Genomic DNA, 20841 nt, shown 5'->3' with positions numbered 1-20841 from the left:
GCCGCCTCCCCTCCCGCCGTCGGCCGCCACGGCGCCACGGCTCCAGATCCGTCGTCCGCCACCGCGCCTCCCCTCGCCCATGCCGGATCTGGCGGCCGGACCGCCGCCGCGCCTCCCCACCCGCCCCTGCCGGATCTGGCGGCCGCGCCGCCGCCGCCGCCCTCGCCGGCTCAGCGCCGCCACGCTTCCCCTCCCGCCCTGCCGGATCTGGCGGCTGGGCCGCCGCCGCCGCCCCCGCTGGCTCGGCGCCGCTGCGCCTCCCCTCCCGCCCTTGCCGGATTTGGCGGCCGGGCCGTCGCCGCCGCCCCAGCCGGCCCGGGGCCGCCGCGCCTCCCCTCGCCACGGCACAAAGAAAGAGGGGAGAGATAGAGAAGAAGTGGAAGAGATAGAGGAGAAGTGGAGAAGAGGGAGCCGGCCGACCTTATCTCCTCATGTGGGCCCCGCTGGGAGAGGAGACATATATATATACAGTGGCAGAAGTCATCTCAAACGGGCTGGGACTTAAAGCCGTTTGAGGTGAGTAAACCTCACCTCTGACGGGCTGTCCGGCTGCGACCCGTCACAGGTAACTAGTCACCTGTGACGGGTTAGGACTTAAACCCGTTTGAGGTGAGGTAACCTCACCTGTGACGGGTTCTATTTTTAACCCGTCACAGGTGACTAGTTACCTGTGACGGGTCGTAGCTGGATGCCTCACCGATGACGGCATCCCGTATGACCCGTCAGAGGTGACGGTCATCAGTGACCATTTCGTTTGCCCGTCACAGGTATCCCGTCAGAGATGTGAGGATCTGGTGTAGTGAGATATGGTTATATTTTGAAGTGGAGGAGAAAGTGAGTGAGTATTATTTCTCCTAATTCTTGATCTATCGGTTGAGATATGAGTAGCACTCTACAAAATTATCAGATTCAATCTGATGGTGTATCCGATCCCAATGCCCGAAAACTACGCCTACATGGTTCCTTTTCAGAACGAGTAGCAGAAGAAACTTGCGATAGATCGATCGGGATGGCCGATGCAAACGGCAAGGCGCTAGCTGCTCGCTATACTCCGTGCTCCATAAATCAAGAGCTAGCTAGCTAGCTACTCATACCTGCAGGGGGGTGGTGGTTAGTGGGAGTACAGGGAATTGGCTCTCCTACTGATACTGTAATTATTCGGAGAAAGGCGCCATGAATCAATCCATCCATCGATGGAGCTAGCTAGTGCAGGTAGCCGTCCACGCCACCGGTGCGTGGCCAATGCATGGACTCGCCCCGCCCGCGCGAAGTCAATGGCTGCCGTTTTGTGGCCCGCGCGCGCGTATTAATCACCTCATCATTAGCTCTCTACTCCGATCGATCCACCAACACACCTGCAGGAGGATCGAAGTCAGCGCGCGGCCACACACGCGTCGTACGTACGTACGGGTCGCGTTCGCGTGCACACAGGCGCACAGCCCCCGTGCGCGCGGTCTCATGAACGGTGAGCCATAGAGCCAGCGCGGTGATGCAGGCGATCGATCCACCGTTAGAGGTCGTACTCCCTCCGTTTCGTTTTATTTGACACCGTTGACTTTTTAACATATGTTTGACCGCTCGTCTTATTCAAAAAATTTAAATAATTATTAATTCTTTTGCTATCATTTGATTCATTGTTAAATATACTTTTATGCATACGTATAGTTTTACATATTTCACAAAAGTTTTTGAATAAGACGAACGGTCAAACATGTGCTAAAAAGTCAACGGTGTCAAATAAAACGAAACGGAGGGAGTATTAATTTTGTTGTTCTATCCCAACGAGCTAGGCGCCGGCCCGGTCATCGATCTGCCACGAACCAACGCGTACGGTAACGTTTTGGCACGGGTTCGCTAAAAAATATCGTTACTGACTACCATTAGCACAAGACCAGCAATTACGTTTATAATATGTTCGGATTGAGTAAAATGAATATACTCTCGTAAATAACGTGAGGTTATATCCAAACGCCAATAATTTTAAAACGGGAGGAAGTATGTAAATGGAGTACGTTTCTATCTCTTCTTTTAAGTACGTAATAAATTACTTCTAATCATAATTCTCCTATACATTGTGCACTAGAAAAATTATATTGTAGATATTGGAACTTAGGCCCCGTTCGAATCCAAGCCAAGGGGTGGATAAACTTTTGGATTTCTGTGGTACGCTTTTTAAACTGTTAAACGGTGTTTTTCGTGCGAAATATATAAAAGTTGTTTTAAAATATCGGATTAATCAATTTTTCAACTTTTTAATAATTTAAAATTAATTAATCACATATTATTACCACCTCATTTTGTGTGAAATACTTAATTTTCATCTTCATGAGATTCAAACACCACCTTACATTGAAATTACAATATAAACTTAGAATTTATAGCGTAATTACAATATAATATAAGTGTAGGGAATATACAGTGTTAAAATAATTTGATTATTTTTTGGAACTAGTAATATGAGATGTTGTAAGAGATCATGCCCATATATATAGTTAGAGATGGGCTAGTAGTGTGATTGAAGATAAAACATTGTACCCAATGATAATTTTTCGTGTATGAATGTGATACACACAGTAGAAGGGAAGGTGGACGACTTCGTTTTAAGATAGTATAAAAATAGCGTGATAATGTAGCTACTCCCCTTTGACAATGCTTGTATATGGTGGCTATAGGGGTATACACAATTCATTGAAACCAAACTAAGCGAGATCGAAAACTCAGTCGTCAATTGTAATGAACCAAAATTAATATGGTCGTTTTGCCTTGTCACCTCTATCATTCCCCTGTCGTCCACCTCTGCTTCCAACCTCCCCATCACCATCGCCCACTGCTATTTCGGTCATGACTGAAGACCAACCAGAACTGACCGAAACAAAATAGTTCGGTCTTAACTATCATGTGATGCATTTTAGTATTTGGTTTGAAATGACCTCTTTGTAGTGGATCGTCGACGAAATTAATTTCTACACGGATGGTTACGTCCACAAATCGCTGTTTTCACTAACGCCTGCGTCCACGCGGGGCGGCCGGCCGCCTATATAGGGTCTGTTCGGGGGAGTTTCTAGCTGCTGCAGCTTCTCACAGAATCAGAAACTCTTCTAAACAATCCAGCTTTTGATCTAGATTCTGAAAAGCTGTAGTTGTAGAATTCAGGAAATAAACTAGAAGTCAGAAGCTGAGAAATTCAGCTTTTCCAGATTCTGAGAAGCTGCTACCATCCAGTTGCTTATCAGACTTTTAAGTTCTCCCAAACAAGCCTATAGTAGGTGTAGGGCAGGCATTGACCGATCCGTTGTCGCTCTAAAAGAAAAGGAAAAGGTTGACTGTGCAGAAATGGAAAGGCCTCAGGCGAGGTACGACGTGCTCCGGCCCTACCTAGGGAGCATGTCTTCTGCACACAAGCAGGAACAGAAGAAAGGGCAGGGCGACGCAGAAGCCATCATGGCGCCTTTCATCAGGCAGCCTTCCTTCCGGTTCCGGATCGTGCCCGATCTCCTTGTCCCCCCCCCCCCCCCCCCCCCCCCCGGGGCGGCGCGCGTCCCCGCCGCCGCATGCTGTACTTCCCATAGTTCCCTGGGCTCGGCACCGGCACCGCACGACCAGGCATACATCCCCTCATTTTTTCGCTTATATTTATAATTATCAATCAAATTTTAATTTTTTAATTTTTTATTTGAAGCTGATTTTAAGATTTTTCATCGAAATTTATTTTTATATATGTATATATATATATATAAGTTTTATTCACAAGTTACTTTTTATTTGTAAATACGACGGTTCGGCTCCGTGTCGGAATACTACAACTATAGAAGCCTCTCTTCATCTCTCTCTGTCTGAATACAGATCAGAGCCGTCAGAGCATGCGTCCAGTACTCTCCTCTCCGGCCATGCATGCCGTGACAACAAGAAGGCTCCAAAACACAGCCTTCCCTCCTAGTATAGCTCCTACTAGCTCCATTTAATATCGGACCGGTGGACAGTAGCTTACTGCTCGATCAGAGGCATGCACAGTGTGTGAGTGAGATGAGGTGCATGGCCGTGCCATATCCTATAGTAGGACTACCTTCCAAAATAAGTGCAGCCATAGATATTAGTATTTAGCGCTTTGACCATCCGTCTTATTTAAAAAATTTATAGAAAATATTTAAAAAATTAGTCACACATAAAATACTATTTATGTTTTATCATCTAATAACAATAAAAATATTAATCGTAATTTTTTTTAAATAAGACGAATGGTCAAACGTTGAATATAAATAATACTAAAACTATACTTATTTTGAGAAGGAGAGAGCAGTACGAGTAATACGCATGCTGTCATGCAATGCATGCATGCGAATATATGCAACGCAACCGCTCTCGCCCGCTGATCCGCTACCCGCTGCATGCTACATGCGGCTGGGCTGGCGTGGTGGCCGGCCAGCGTACTGTGTACTGTACCATGATTTCGACGTACGTCCGTGGCGCCGTGTTTGCATCCGTGGATGCTTGCATGGCCTGCCGCGCGTGCAGCCATGCAAGCGAAGCGAGAGCAAAAGAAAGAAAGCGCATGCATGCGTGTATCCGTGCATGCGTCTGATGGTCGCTGGCCGGAGTTGGGCATGCACGCGCCTAGCTTAAGCTTAGCTGACGGATACAGGGCTATGACCATGCAGATCGATGCAGGCGGCACGTCTCGATCCGGCGCGACACGATCTGATCCTTCCCCGGCCGCTTGGGAGTACGTAAACGTACGTACGGTTCGTGCCGATCGACGGGGTGTGTGGGCGTGGGTGCATGTTTGGAGGCATCCTCTTGTCCTACCTACTTACCCCGACCGAGTACAAATTAATGTATACATGCATGTGAGGTGTTCTTGAGGCTTTCTTAAAATTTTATTGAAATTTCATAAAACTATACATACTTTGCACAATTTATCAAACTACAGATTTAAAAACTTATTTTATAAAACTACAGATTTAATATCTTCATTTATCATAAAACCACAGGTTTAATGTCTTCATTACCACAAAACTACAGGTTTAGCATTGTTAAATCTGTAGTTTTATGATAATGGAGACACTAAATTTGTAGTTTTGTGATAAATGAAGACACTAAAATCTGTAGTTCTGTGATAAACGAATACACTAAATCTGTAGTTTTGTGAAACAAGTTTTTAAATCTGTAGTTTTGTGATAAATTGTATAAAATATCTGTAGTTTTGTGATAAATGGACATACTAAATATGTAGTTTTGTGAAACAAGATCTTAAATCTATAGTTTTGTGATAAATTATGCAAAATGCCTATAGTTTTGTGAATTTTACACAATTTTATTTGATCGATCTGCACCGTTGGATGCGAATCAGATGCCTCGTATTTAGCTTCTCTGAATGAACTGCGCGGCACATTTCTCTCTAAGCTCAGTCATTAAGGGCACCAGTCGTCCATTATCTAGCTAGGATAGTTTTAACACTCGCGCGCCAATGGACGGCTGGATCTTGATCAACAGCTAAAACATGGGACTAATGTTATATGATAAATTGATAATTCAGGTTATTGTTAAATAGCTAACGGTGTGCTCAACTTATATGCGATATGCACATGTAATACACTTTTGGTACAACAATTTCGTTTGCAACTTGCAACTCTAACAAATATGCTGACTAACCGCCACTGCCTTTTCACCCCATCCGGACATGCATGATGACGCCCACTTTTATACTGTCTGTATATATAGTACCAGTCACACCCATGTCATTGCGACGGTACATTAGGTGGTGTATGGATCCATAAGTCCTGGGGACTTATTTCAGTCCTAGAACTAATCACTTTAGTCCATGGCTGTTTTGTTATAGAGACTAAAAGGGACTAAAGTTCATTAAATACGCTGCACAATGACCATGTTACCCCTAAAATCATACAAAGAGAAATGCACCATACCCATGCATGAGGGCAGCAGGTGGAAAAGAGCTACTTTAGTCCCAATAAGCTACTCCCTTAGGGACTTATACTAAAGCACTTTAGTCCCTCCTGTTTGGGACTCTACAGATTTAAAGGGACTTAAAGTGGAGGGACTTCTTTTTTAGACCTAAAAAAACAGGGCCTTAGTAAACTGTGCGGGGGATCCGCGCACTAACCGTGCGTGGCTACTTTTATTCACCGTGTGGAGGAGATAAGCAATAACGAGTTTCTATAGCCTAAGGTATACGTATAGAACACACCACGAGCACACAACTAGTAACAACCCTTTGAAAGGATTACCATAGAAATTCTGAATGATTTAATTTCCTAAGGAAATTTTCCTATGAAATACTTTGATTCATAGGAAAGTATAAGGTTCTTATCGGTTGCTCATATTTCCTACTAATTAAGTCAAAATGACTTATTAGAAAATAAAAAAACATCTTTTTGTAAAAAATTTTTATGCATGTTCTTAGCGACTTAAAAACTAATGCTAAAAGAAACTATATTGAAAATATCTTAAAATTGCCTTTCAAATTAAGTTTGAAAATTCAAGAGATTTTCTCCAGTCCAATAAAATGTACCTCGAGGTATCGGTATCTTATGGTACCAAATCGTTTCCGATCGTTATATCTAACAATGCCCATCCTGCCCAGCTAGATCCAACGATTAGAAATGATTTGGTACCGTGAGGTACTGGTATTGTTGGACCAGAGCAAATCTCAAAATTTAAATTTTAACTTTGGCTTTGGCTTATTAGGGCAACCAATGGGACTCTTAAGAATTTTTCTATAGAATTATATTTCTATGGCTCAATTTCATAGGAAAATAAGTAAGGGGGTGTCTAGAGCCAGGGGTGTAAAGTTTTGACGTGTCACATCGGGTATTATATAGGGTGTCGCATGGGGTGTTTGGGTACTAATAGAAAAACTAATTACAGAATCCGTCGGTAAACCGCGAGACGAATTTATTAAGCTTAATTAATCCGTCATTAGCAAATATTTAATGTAGCACCACATTGTCAAATCATGGAGCAATTAGGCTTAAAAGATTCGTCTCGCAAATTAGTCGCAATCTGTAAAATTAGTTATTTTTTTAGCCTATCTTTAATACTTCATATATATGTTCAAATGTTTGATGTGACAGGGTGAAAAAATTTGGGTGGGATCTAAACAGGCCCTAAGAGGTCTAATCTCTTGGAAATTTTTCTTTCCTTTTTTTGTTTCCTATGGTGCTATCAAAGGGACCCTCTTCATATTTTCTATGTTTTCTATTTCAATTTTTGTGTTTTATCTATTGCTGTGTTTTCTCTATCATGTGTTTTAAAAGAGCTCTAAAATACCGGTGACGCAAATGAAATCTAAGATTTTTTTATTTTTTTTCTGGTTAGTGTAATCCGATACAGGACATTGAGGGGAGCCTACCGGGAGATCGGTGAAGTACGAGAAATCATAACGGAACGTGCGTGCGTGCCCGCCTATCCCCGCCGACCCTGCATATCTCCGCGCGCGCATGCACCGGGTCCGGCGCGAGGCACGGTCTGGTCCGCCCACTCCGGGTCCGGGATCGGAGACGGACGGACGGGAGAGAGAGACGCCCACGCGGCCGTGTACCGTACTGCGTGGGCGCGGTTCTCCGCGCGCGAATGCTACGTGCGCTGGATTCGATTTGACGCGCGGCGATGGATGGTGGTGGGGGAGAGGGGATCGGATCTCTGCTAGCTCCGCGGGGCACCCAGGGGGGGAAGGCAATTTAACGGGAGCCGGCTTTTTGTCTCCTGGATCGTTCGACCGCGCCGGGGCGCGGGGCGGCGCTGCGCTGCGCTGCTTGCGTCGTCTCGTTCGTACAAGTACGGGACGACGTCCTATCGATCGCTTTGGTCAGATCGTTCCGGTATGGCCCGTAGATTGGGCAAGTCGAACAGTGCTCCCTAACATACTGTATATAGGGCTGTGTTTAGATCCAAACTTCTAACTTTTTTCATCATATTAACATGTCATACATATACAATTTTTTAGTCACATCGTATTAATTTTAACCTAAACTTCCAACTTTGGAAGGAACTAAACACAGCCTAGTCCGGGTTTAGTTTCCCCTATTCCCAACTTTTCATCACATCATATCACATCAAAAACTTTCCATCACACATAAATTTCTAACTTTTTTTCAAACTTTCAACTTTCTTCAAACTTCCAACTTTTTTCAGAAACTAAACACACCCATAGTTATGCTCATTGTGGCTCCAATGCTTAGGGTGTGTTCGGATGCCCCTTTTCCCAACCCCTCTCCCTCGTTTTCCGTGCGCACGTTTCTAAAACTGCTAAATGGTGTGTTTTTATAAATGTTTCTATACGAAAGTTGCTTAAAAAAATCAAATTAATCCATTTTTGAAAAAAAATAGCTAATACTTAATTAATCACGCGCTAATGGATCATTCCATTTTCTGTGTGGAGGTTTCTGGTTGGGAACCAGGTACAACGAACACACCCTTATCCCTATTGATTCAAAGAAAATTCATCAGAATTTTAGAGTCTTTCATTACTATAGTAATTTTTTTAAATATCTCCCTTCGAATCAAAGAAATGAATCTTATGGAATGGCTAATGCCATGCAAATTTTGGAGGAAACTAACATGAGATTCTACCTCACGGAAACTTTCCTTTGAATCTTTATCTCTCCTCTAATTTCTGTGTTTTTTTGCGGTCCAATCAAACAGTTATTCATGTGTTTTTCCTATGTTTTACAACCCTCTGTTTTATACTTACATTCATGTAACATACTAAATTTTTCAGGGTAAAATTTTTGCGAAAATATCTAAAGTCGATGTTCTTCGTTCTTTCGAATTGGAGCCTCCCAATCCTTATATTCCTTTTGTTTCCTCTAAGTTTCCACCTTCCGCTTAACTTTATTTAGTTTCCCTCTCCAAACCAAATCCGAGATATCCCAAAGAAAATTCCCAAAATCATCAGAAGAGCTCGTGTTTATTTTAAGTTAAACCGGAGTAATCATGCAAATATTCTAAAACCCCCAATCTCATCGATTCCTATTCAAAAATATCCTACCAAAATTCTATTAAAAATCTCTCCAAAAATTCAAATAGATCACTGTGTTTCTTCTCGGGCCGAGTTCCTAGCAATCCAGCCCATATTCTGGATTTCCTTTGCCCATTTCCCTCTGTTTGGGCCGTGCTGGCCCACGACTGCTGTTGGCCCAGCCGAGGCAGCCGCCGCACGCGCCGTCCTGCGCCCTGCTCGTGTTCGCACGCGCTAGTCGCGTGCGGCCTCGCTCCTGCCTGCGCTGCTCATGTGCCGCCCCGAGCTCGGCACACGCCCGCTCGAGCCGCCTCCAAAACAGCCACGCAGTTGCTCGTTGCCATCCCTCCCTTGTTTCCCCTCCTCCTCCAGACCTTCTCTCCTTCAAAGTGAACGAGCCGAAGTCCGCTATTCCTCTGTAGACATCAAGTGCTAATCTCGTTTTCATCCCCAAATTTCTTCTGCCAGAGCCAAGGCCGGCTGTGCAGCCGTTTCGCCGTCGTCGACCTTTTTCCGCCGCACCATAGCACCAGCAGGACCACCTCTCACTGGTGAGAATTTTCCCCAACCTTCTTTCCTTGCTTCTATCGGGTTCCTATCGTGCTCCTGTCCGCCACCATGGCTACCACCGTGCTCAGTTTTTCCGGCGCTTCATCTCTATCAACTAACCACAAAAATGGAACCTTCTCATCCGGGAACGCGTTTTGACGCGCTCACCAGGCCACGTTCGCCACCGGAGCTCGCCACCCAATCTTCTCTCTCCTCTAGCGGCTGGAATCCTATAGTTCGCGTTCCGGCCAGCATGAACATCCTCTCAGAGAACCAGCAACAGCTTCGAGTTCGTAGCACCTGGGGACGAAATTACCTCAAGACGTTCTTACTGTTCCGCCACAATAACCGTCATCCAACTTTTCTCTTTTTATCTCTCTCTCTCTCTGTGTTCGTGGTTCACAGAGGAAGAAGAACAGTACTAGATTCAATACTGTTCCACCATGGTCCAGCCTGACCACACCACCTGAGCCAACCTAGGTAGTTGTCAACCAAAAGAAAACCGATTCATATCAATTCTTCCATCAGTTCACCCCCAGATTCAAACCAAATCAATTCTAGTATCTGTAACAACAATAATCCCAAAGTGCAACCACTACTACACATGCCATGAATCATAACCCTAGGATAAATCTTTTTTTCATCCAACTCAAATTAACTCTCGATTTAACATTTTCTTTTGTTCGGGCTCTGATTCACAATATTTATTTTATCGTTTATTTGTAGTATTTTTGTTATAGGCTTATTTGGTCGTTTCTTCGTGTGCATACGCTAGATCGCGTTGAAGATCCCACCGGACTCGCAGGAACTGAAGTGGACCTAGAAGGCTACGTTGAAGCTCCCGAAGGCCACATTTCACGAGGCAAGCCATAGTTCCAATCTTTGATCATATTGAAACCTTGTAGAGAACCACTTAGTTATTTTCTGCATTGAGTATTTATAAAATTATTTTGCATATGAATTATTTTTGAATAAACTTGTTAGTTTAGTTATTACCCATTATTACATTGTTATTATTGGCCAAATCCATGAATTGCTATATCACGTCCTTTGATAACCTAGGTGTAGATTTATATACTTCACAATAATATTCTAGTGGATAAGACTACCAAATATCTATACTCATATACATGGTTTACCCGTCGTCACGTGGTGGCGTGTCGGGTGATATAAAATGTGTTATTTGATATGAGTCACTCGCCTGGAGTGATATGGAAGATTAATTCCGGGTGAAGATGGATGTTGTGGTGTGTGAGGCCGTGCATATTGTTATAATTATTTTGTGGAAAGTGTATATTTACACTTGAAGTATGCACGGGCCTGTGCTAGTTTTGGTGGCTTTCCCGGATATAAGGACTACCCCCTTATGCCATGGAAAATGATGTAATTTGCGCCTATCCATAGGACTGAGTAATCAGACTTAGCCTAGTACATTGTCCCACTATATGAAAGACTGTAGGGTGGCTCTATGAGCAGGTTTGGGGTGGACATGTGGAAGGGGCTTTGGCCAGGTTGACATGATCCACAACGGTGGAACCCGTGAAAGCAGCGACCGTCTAGCCTTGCTTAGGCCTAGCAAGTGCCCGACTGCTAGGACGGATCAATATCCCACTGGGCAGTAACTAGTAGTAAGTGGGATTCTCAAACGGCTATGTTGTCCTCAGCCTAGCTAGCTGTTGACATCAGGTGGGTAAAGCTGGGCAGTCTCTACAGAGATGAGTCTTAAATCATTCGAATGTGCCGTGCTTCCGGTTAAGAAGCTATGTCATTGGGTGATTCCTATTTATCATGGTATGAGTAGATTTTAAATTAAAATATGGAATATGACGAAGATGAGGATGAATGGTGATTAATATTGCTACCATTTTAAAATGATGATTTATAATTGTTTGCGAATAAAATGTTTGATAAAGTAGGGAAAAACTATTTATAATAGGCTTGTTATGGAACCTCCTTGATGAACTATATTCTTTGTACGCCTTGCATATATTCTATTTGTATTATTATGGATGTGGCTTGTTGGGTACCTCGTTACTCACCTCTTGCATAAAATGTGGTTCAGACGATCAGTTCTTCCCTGAGGAGGCGCAGGAAGGGGAAGAATTCTATGGTGCTGTCGAGTTTTTGTTCTAGGTTGATCTGCTCTCAGGCGTTGCCTGTGGTGTTTTTATCCTATTTTGTGTTTGAGTCTTTTGTTTGTAGGGAGTGTGTTTGGCCTGTCGGCCCCTAAAACCTGTCTTAGTTATCTTTTATGTAATAATTTCTGTAAAAACTTGGGTATATGTATCGAAAGCTGTTCTGTATATCAATCTGTGTGCGATCGAAATCCTGGACGGTCGCGGGTGGTTTCGGGATACCATACTCAAACCGGGTATCCCCACAATTCATATCAAAATCATATGTTTTTCCTATTCCTACGTTTTCTCAATCCTGCGATTCAAATGAGCCCTTAGGGCCCCTTTGAATCACAGGAATGAAAAAACGGAGGAATAGGAAAAACATATGATTTTGACAGGAATGTAAGTGTAAAACAGATGATTGCAAAATACAGAAAAACGTATGAATGACTGTTTGATTGGATCACAGGAAAAACACAGGAATTTGAGGAGAGATAAAGACTCAAAGGATTTTTTCTATGAGGTTCTACCTCTTATTAAAATTCCTCCAAAACTTATATAGGAAGAGGCATTTCATAGGAATTTCATAGGATTCCATAGGGTTCATTCCTTTGATTCAAAGGGCTTTGTAGGAAAAATTCCTATAGGAATAAAATCCTCTAAAATTTCTATAAATTTCCTTTGAATCAAGTAAGTCTAAAATATAGAATTGCAAAACACGTAAATATCTACGGAGTATTTGATTAGACCGTATGAATTCGATGAAAAAGATAGACTTCAATAATTTTTTTAAGAAGTTGAAGCTCTTACTAAGTTTCATCTAAAATCTATATTAAGTGAGCCATTTCACAAGAATTTTATAGGATTTGAAAATATCCAATCTTTTTTATTAAATGATTAAATAGGAGTTTTCTATAGAATTTAAATTATATAAAATTCCTATATATATTTTTTATCCAAGGACTCTTATAGTGCACACTGCTTGGCATGATTGGCTAGGCCTGGCAGCGAGCCGCTCTTAAATCTCTATTATGGCAGCCAAAAACAGTTAAATTTGCTCTTAAGCATCGAGTGACAAATTTTACAATAGTTGAATAAATCCGAAACCTCCATTTTTTTTCCTCAATCGATGTACCATATCTAATTATATGTTACCATTGTAACTACTGGAAGTATTATGTAGGAGTATACTGAATACAATTGTTTCTACTGGCAATAGAATTCTAATGGCTCCGGTTGTTTTTACTACCAGTAATACCGATAAAATTGTTCTCGATGACTCTGCTAGCTGTACATGCAGTGGAGAATTCGCCGCTCCCAAAGACCCCAATAGTAGCAGTGGACGATTTGCCAGTACTCCACAGTACATGTCCTACTATAGCAATGGGGCCAAGACATCAGACACAGTTCTATTCCCCTGCCTGCTTTCCTGTAAAAAAACATTAGTATGACATGACGGGCTATAGCAGCAACGACAGCAACACTCGTTGTGACAAAAGGATGAACGGCAATGCCCAAGTGAGAAACATGAGAGGCAATCCCATCCAATAATCAATCAGTCCGATGGAGCAACCAGCGGCAGGCCAGCAGCGAGGCTAGCAGCAGCACGCAACGCGCACGAGCGAGCATGAATTTTGTTTTGTTGGTGACCAAAGGGAGGCACCTACCAACAAGGCAACAACTCAACGTTTCAACAGAGGCTCAACATTCCAACAACTCAACATTTCAACAAGGGAGCCCGAGAATCTTGACGAGTTAGCGTAATACTCCCTTCGTCTAAAAAAGAACCAATTCTTATGAATATGGACAAGCATATGTTTCATAGCTAGAAATTAATTTTTTTAGTACGGAGTGAGTACTACAGTGCAGGCTGCAGCTCGCTGCTGTGCGGAGTTGACGGCTCCACGTCCATCCTGTCCCCGCTTTCATTCGTTCGCCGGCTCGCCGCTGCCGGTTCTTCACGCACGTCAACTGCTGCACGTCAACTCCATGAACATATGAAGTTCATTTCTGTAAGTAAATATCATAAAACCATAATTACTTTAATTAAATTATCACTAAACTATAGATAGAAACTATATATTTAACATCATATATATCGTAAAACTACAAATTTAAAAGATATTGTATCACAAAACTACAGATTAAGCGATGAAATTATAAAAAAACTACATATTTTAAAGTTTATATCTATAGCACTATTGAGATTATGAAAGTTGTAGTTTTATGAAATCTGTAGTATTTTATACCATACCTTGAATATGTAGTTTCATAAAAAAATGATATTAAATATGTTTTATGATACATATATTTAAGTATATACTAGTTTTGTAATACTCTCTCATTCCAAAAGTCTAAGTACTATTTCATTCTTTGATTTTTTTCAAAAGTCTAAGTCCTATTTGTAGTCATTATGTGCTATATTAAATTTTTGATCGAAACCCAATAAGTCATTTTAGTAGTTATTGGTTGCATGTTTATTAGTTTTGTCACATGATGAACGAGTTAACTACATCTTGATCTTGGTGAAAAAGAAATAGGACTTAGACTTTTGAAAGGAGGGAGTAGCTTGATCAAATGAAATTTACTTTCCTTTCTCTAAAGAGATTAAGTTAAATAAGGGATGGTATAATTGATTAAGGTAAGAAAGTAGATGAAAACACGCTTATCCTATATATCTATAAAGTTTATTTCAATAAGTATAATAATGTTATTTCTCTTTTCTCTAATTAAGCCACATTATCTTAACTATTTCTAACTATTGGACGGTTGATCTACGTCCAAATTATATCACTCTTTTTTCTTCTCTTATAAAGTTATATCACCTTAGTTTTGTTTTTAAATGATTGATTTATACTATTATGTTATTTCTTTTCCTTCTCTCATTGACTCACATCATCTTAGTTTTTCTTTTATACGATCAATTCATATGTATTTAAATTGTTATAAACCACATCAAATGGTTTATATATAGCATATAGCCTTTTTCTCAATAGTTGATCAGAGATAAAAATTATACAAAGTGTGTCAATTTTACGTGTTATTTTTACTAATAACATATAAAACCCCCGCGGGAGTGGGGTTTCATCTGGTATTCTTAAACATTCAATTCGTTATTTACCGCTCTTGTTATAAGCGTGAATTGTTTTGAACTTCTCGATTGTTTCCTAATAAATACAAATCGTTGTACAACTTCCGGACATATTCTTTTTCATCTTTCTTTTACCCCTCCCGTAAATAAATAAATGACTACTTTTGAATGCAGTAAAAATGAAGGGTATCAAAAGTTAGTCTTGAACTGTTCTATGCATGTGGAGTAAGTCTAAAACTTACTTGTGCAGTTATATTAGAGGGGATTATGGTTCTGATGACCATGGACTGTTATTCCTGCCGAGCATCCTCGGCCTGAACTTTGCCCCCGATACAGACTCAGCACCAAACTATCAACATTGCAAGCAAGAGAACAAGGGAAAGATACAGAGAAGGAACAGAGCCTATAGAAGTATAGCACCCCCTTGATTTCCAGCACAGGAGAAAACTGATGAATGCGGATTATTACTATACGATGAGCGGGCGCAGTTTAGACATTGAATAACTTGTCCACCGAAAATATACGACAGAACTATTTTCATCACTGATAGCAGGAGTCAAAAGCTTACTCGATTTATCCTGCCGGTATGTTAAACATGTCAGAAGAAGAGAGGGGTGGACTGACTAGCAGAAACAACAGTTCTACAAGAACTTCTGCCATTCTTTGGGTATGGGCTATGGGCACCGGGACTCGCCGCCGGGCCGTGATCCGAGCCGCTGTGCATCAGGAGGTAATGTTCTCTTCATATTTGCATCCTCCAGGGGAGTTTCCTTTGTTCTGTGCTAATAGCACTGGCTGAAGCAGAAAAAGAACCCCCTTGGCTTGTCTTCCATCTTGCCCTTCGGTGTGTCGCCGAGGTCGCCTCGAGAAGCCATTAGGGAGCTTGTCCCAGGAGATTCAGGAGGCAAGATTGCATTCTCTGAACTGAACGTCCGAGGCGGAGCCAGAGGTTCTGGTGGCGAAAGGGTGGAAAGGTAATGCAGAAGCATTTGTACGATCTGCGTGAAGTTCGGTCTCTCATTGGGTTCTTCCTTCCAGCAGGTTGTTAGGATTTCTGATAGCTCCTCAGGCAAATTATCTGCACTAGGTCTAATGTTCTGCAGAAAATGAGGCTTGCATCATGTCAAATACCAGATATACTATACCAGAATATGGACAGGAAAAAATACATATGGTAAAAAAACCAGAGCTCTATGAAAATTAATCAAGAGCCTACAGCAAAACCCACCCAGGGGAAAGACTGAGTGGTGAAGTCAAACTTGAATAATAGCCTTACAAACGCCACACTGGCAGCTTCATATGTACATCTAAACCTAACGATGCAAATGTTGAGAAAATATGGTATTCAAGCAAATAGCATTGACAAACCACTCTTCCACACATTAGACTGAAGTATCAGTAATTATACCTTGAAAGCAGCAGCATAAGCAGCTTGCAGGTTAGACATGCCCTCAAAGGGCAGTCTATTGTGAAGGAGTTCCCATAACACAATTGCAAAGCTATAAACGTCTACTTTATGATTGTAATGCTTCTTTTCTCCATGCCTCAATGTCACTGTGCTGTACAACTGTGGATATATTTCAGGATTAGCAAATATTGACAAAAAAGAATTATATTGACAAATATGAACTGCAGTAACAGAAACCTCTGGAGCCATCCAACGGTATGTTCCTGTCTCTGCAGTCATCATCTCTGTTAATGTCTCTTCTCTTGCTAAACCAAGGTCAACAAGCTTGACTGTTCTCTGGTCTGCGGTCAACAGCAAGTTCTCTGTACGTACAGAAGGACAAAACAATGGCTCATGATAAACCTTATTTGTACAAATATTTCTGGCTTGATTTTTTTTCAAAAAAATAGCTCTGAAAAGAAAATACTGAAAAAAAACACCAAATAGTATTAGGTAAATTTACAGTAGAGAAATATAGTACTGTTTTTTGAATAACAGAGCTATGCATTGATTCGTGAACTAGAATCAGTAGTACTCCACTGGCATCCGATGTTCAGCTCATTAATATTTCCTGGCATTTTATCGAAAGAGGAAATAATAGCAGTCCTTTTCTAGTTGCTGGTTCACTTTTGCACTAGGTACACCCGTCCTGAATGTTTTGCTACTTGATACACTATACAGTATAAACTTAGCATGCTTAGAGATTCTATTATATCTTAAACCGAAAAACAATAATAAACCATTTGGGAGAACCACCTCTTTCCAAAAGGAACCGCCCTTGGAAGGTGGCTATCAGAAGGTCAGAACTGAAGCTACCTTTTTAAGATGCCCGCCCCCCAGGGGCCCCTCTAATGGATCATATGCCGGTCGTACTTGGAATCTTCCACATTACTAATTCGTCCACATTATTATTCATTGAAAACATAGTACAAGATGGACTTAAATTTGGTTTCTTCCATCGAAGGTCAACCAAGAAATCCTCAGAAAGCTGTATAATCATTATTATCTTGAAACATTTTTCTATAATTAGTAAATTTCCCAATCAACGCCATGAATATCTAGACAGATCTCCATCATTGCAGACCAGTCCATGCAATAATAAAGAATGAAGAGAAAAATGGTATGACAGATTGAATCAGTTCCTTCCCCCACTATATTTGCTGATTGAGGTTATTACCTCATTGGACAAACATACACAAACAATATAGATTGCCTGCTCCCCTGCACTCGTCTTCCATTACACCCACAATTAGTGCTATTTGTGGTATTTAGGCTTAGTTCCCATAAATAGACTAGCCCATAATAGCATCACATGCAGACACAACAGGACACAGGAAAAGAGGAACAAGCCATTGACACTGCTACCTTTTGACTTAACTTCCAAACATCACCAATTCACCATAACTTAATAAGATTGAATGTAAAAAGAAGAGCTCATTCCTGCCCTTGAAAAATGCACATTGCTTGTGCAATATGAAGCTTAACTTTACATAATAGGTCAGACAGCCAGAGTAGATTATATTCTCAATTCTCATCCTATGTTACTAATGAGAACATTTTATTTGTCTTGAATCTTCAAGTGACTTTGGCTGGTGGGGTAAATCCACAAAGAATGTTTAATGTAATATTAAAATAAAAAAAACATTAGTTTTTTGGCAAACAGCTGTGTGAAATTCAAATTATTATTAGAAGTTGATACAAGATGACATATGAGTACCCACTGAAGAAATTGATTATGCACAGGAATGGACCATGCCCCCAACACCCAAGGACACACACACAAAAAGAAGTCCTGCAACTGTCTGACCTCATGGTGTATATGAACTAATGAATAGTTATTATTCCGGATTGCAGAAATCCACCATGTAAATGCCCATGAAGCAACCAGGTTTCCAAATAGCAATCTTACCAGGTTTAAGATCACGATGAATGATCGCGTGCGCATGCAAACATTCCATGGCTCGAGCAATATCCAACGCAAATCCAACAGCTACACGAGGCTCCAGGCTCCTAGGCCGAAGGCCAACCAAGTACTTGCGCAAAGAGCCCCCCACTAGTAGCTCAGTTACCACCACCATGACAGGCTCAAGGCAAGCCCCGATAAACTGAACAACAAGCGAGTACATTTTCAACATTCAAAAGCATCCACAACTGCCACTCCAAGAAAAGAAATGATAAGAGTCAACAAAAAGATCAAGACCTTGACAAGGTTCTTGTGCTGCACCCTTGACAGCATAGTCACCTCTCTCAAGAACCTCCCCTCCCTCTTGACCATCTCCTCAGGGGTGTCCCCCTTGTGCACAATCTTGATGGCAACATTTTGGTTCTTGTACCTGCCAATCCCAGCATCAATCAAAAATTAATTTAGAAGCAAAACTTTCACACAGATCATCAAATTATAGATGACAGTGCAAAAATATGAGACTTACTTCCCCTCGTAGACCTTTGCATGTGCACCTTCGCCAATCCGTGGCCCAACAAAGAGAAGCTTTGGGTCGATGAGCCACTTGGGGTCGATCTGGAGACCTTCGCCCGCATAGAACTCACTCCCAGATTCCATCCCCGTCGAAATGGATCCACTTTGGGTCCCGTGGGGTCACACGACCCCACTAATCGCTTAAATAGAAGAACAGCTTTTAGGGAAAACTTGGAAGTTGGTGTAAAAGCATAGCATATGGCACGCGTACAGCGCATCAAAAGACATTAAGGTTATTAAGAAACTCAACTTTTAGAAAGTTTTTGCAAGTCGATAGAAAAGTATATCATAAACACAAGTAAAGTACCTCACTTCATTGGACGTAGGAGGAAACTAGAAGGATCTAACGTGTTCAAGCAAATTCTACTTCCAGAAAGTATTGTAAAGTATGTTGTATATATCATGAATACTGATTGAATGTTCCAGAAAGTGACAGTGTGACATTTCTATATAAACTATAACGTAAAACTGGGGTAGAAATAAACCATGAACAAGTGCTGAGCATGATACTTGACATAGGTAAAAACTATGAGGAACCCACATGTATTCACCAATTAAACTTTTTGGAAGTATTTGAAAGTTGGACTGGTACATCACGAAGACACGTTGGTCACTTACAAATGCACGGTTATAATAAACAAGAAGAAACCCTCGAATTGGACAAATTCACATTCCTAAAGAATTAGAAGTTAATTTGTACAAAAATACAAGCGTATAGCACAGTGGCGTAGATGTATATATATACTACAATGATCCATGGCATTCGACCATTTCTACTCAAGGTACATGAGCCACACTAAATCACTAATTCCCTCTTAAGCTTACAACAGAGCCAACTAAAACCTTTGATCAGAGCAACAAAATGTGCATAAATATCCAGCATTAAACTTCCAACCTAATGCCCCACGAACAAAAAAACAAAATGGTTCAATAAAATGGTATTCCATGTGCTTTGCAAACATAGTGAGCTACTTGGGGGCCGCATTGGGAAACAAAATCACAAAGAATTTGAAAACTAAGCCACGATTTGTCATCTCTCTACCAAACTCTCACCAAAAAAAAAAAAGAAACAGCCACACCGCATTGTATCATGACAAGATCACCATCCCCGTACTAACTCACTCGTGACCTTGCTCGAGCCCAGCCTAGCCCCGCACGATCCCTGACACAAAAAGAAAGGGAGAAAAAACAAAAAATCGAGCCACCTTTTAACGGCGGCTTCTACCATAAGCACAGCCACAGAGCAGTCAAAAGCCTAAACAGCACGCTTAAAAGCCTAAGCCCATTTCTCCCCCACGCGTCGCGCAGCCAATAGCGGCGGCGGCGGCCGCAGCACAGCACAGCAAAGCCGAGCTCGCCGCTGGCGCGCGCGGGGGGCAGAGCAATCTAGCGGAATCCCGGCGGGATCAGGCGGGAATCAGTAGGGAGCGGGCGGGGGTGGGGAGCAGAGCTTGCTTACCACGAAGCCCCGGATCTCCAATAGCCGCAGCAGCGCCCGCGCTCTCCCCCTCGTCGCCTCTTCACCACCGCCCGCATCAGCAGCAGCAGCGCGGCGCCGACCGCCGCATCGGGTGGAGAGGGTGGGGAAGAAGAAGAAGAGGAAGAAGCTGCGTGCGACGCGCGGGCGGGCGCGCGGTGGCCGAGGCGGCAGCAGCAGCAGCAACGCGGTGAGAGACGATGGGGATGTGGAGAGAGAGAGAGAGAGAGAGAGAGAAGAGGGGTGGGGGGTGGTGGTGTGGCGGTCGGTCGGAGGGAGCGAGGCAGCGTGCGGCCCGTGAGGGGTAAAAAAGCCAGGGAGGGAGGGATGGGTGAGACTGAGAGATCGATCGAGAGAGAGAAGAGGGATTAGCTAATGACTCCGGCAATGGCAGATTTGTGCTACTAACAGTTTAATGGTCGCCTTCTTTCAACTAGGGGCATGTTTGGTGAAGCTTTTAGCTGCTGCAGTTTATCCTAGAATCAGAAGCTTCCCTAAACAATACAGTTTTTTGTTCAGATTCTGAAAAATTGTAGTTGTAGAATCCAGAAAATAAACTAGAAGCTGGAAAAGCTGGCTTCCAACTAGTTGCTTCTCAGAATCTTAAGCCCTCCCAAACAGGCCCTAAGGGCCTATTCAGATTGTAGCTAAAATAAACCTTACCAAATTTTGGTAATGTCAAAATTTTAGTAAGATGGTAATATTGCCAT

General features: G+C 42.2%; 1 protein-coding gene and 1 long non-coding RNA gene across 3 annotated transcripts; one reads left to right on the top strand and one right to left on the bottom strand.

Annotated features, from left to right (window-relative positions):
• Window positions 1-9327: 9327 nt before the first annotated feature.
• On the top strand, window positions 9328-11826 carry LOC112937820 (uncharacterized). The gene is made up of 3 exons (XR_010739429.1): window positions 9328-9525; window positions 10299-10385; window positions 11586-11826. It is a non-coding gene; the product is annotated as an uncharacterized lncRNA (long non-coding RNA).
• Window positions 11827-15179: 3353 nt separating this feature from the next.
• LOC4329848 (serine/threonine-protein kinase STY13) lies at window positions 15180-20339 on the bottom strand. Of its 2 annotated transcripts, none has more exons than XM_015770223.3 (7): window positions 20114-20339; window positions 18608-18794; window positions 18379-18511; window positions 18088-18283; window positions 16377-16501; window positions 16140-16298; window positions 15180-15828 (listed from the first exon to the last, which is right to left on the bottom strand). In XM_015770223.3, exons 2-7 carry the CDS (start codon window positions 18736-18738, stop codon window positions 15514-15516), a joined length of 1059 nt encoding a protein of 352 aa, XP_015625709.1. In that variant the 5' UTR covers window positions 18739-18794; window positions 20114-20339; the 3' UTR covers window positions 15180-15513. The 2 variants fall into 2 exon arrangements, with proteins under 2 accessions (XP_015625709.1, XP_066163693.1); XM_066307596.1 differs by having other exon boundaries at window positions 18608-18787.
• Between the last annotated feature and the right edge of the window lie 502 nt (window positions 20340-20841).

Source organism: Oryza sativa, chromosome 2 (genome assembly GCF_034140825.1).
Source record: "Oryza sativa Japonica Group chromosome 2, ASM3414082v1".
Classification (NCBI taxonomy): Eukaryota; Viridiplantae; Streptophyta; class Magnoliopsida; order Poales; family Poaceae; genus Oryza; species Oryza sativa.
The sequence above is the reverse complement of the archived record's forward strand: the minus strand, read 5'-3'. Positions and strand labels throughout refer to the sequence as shown.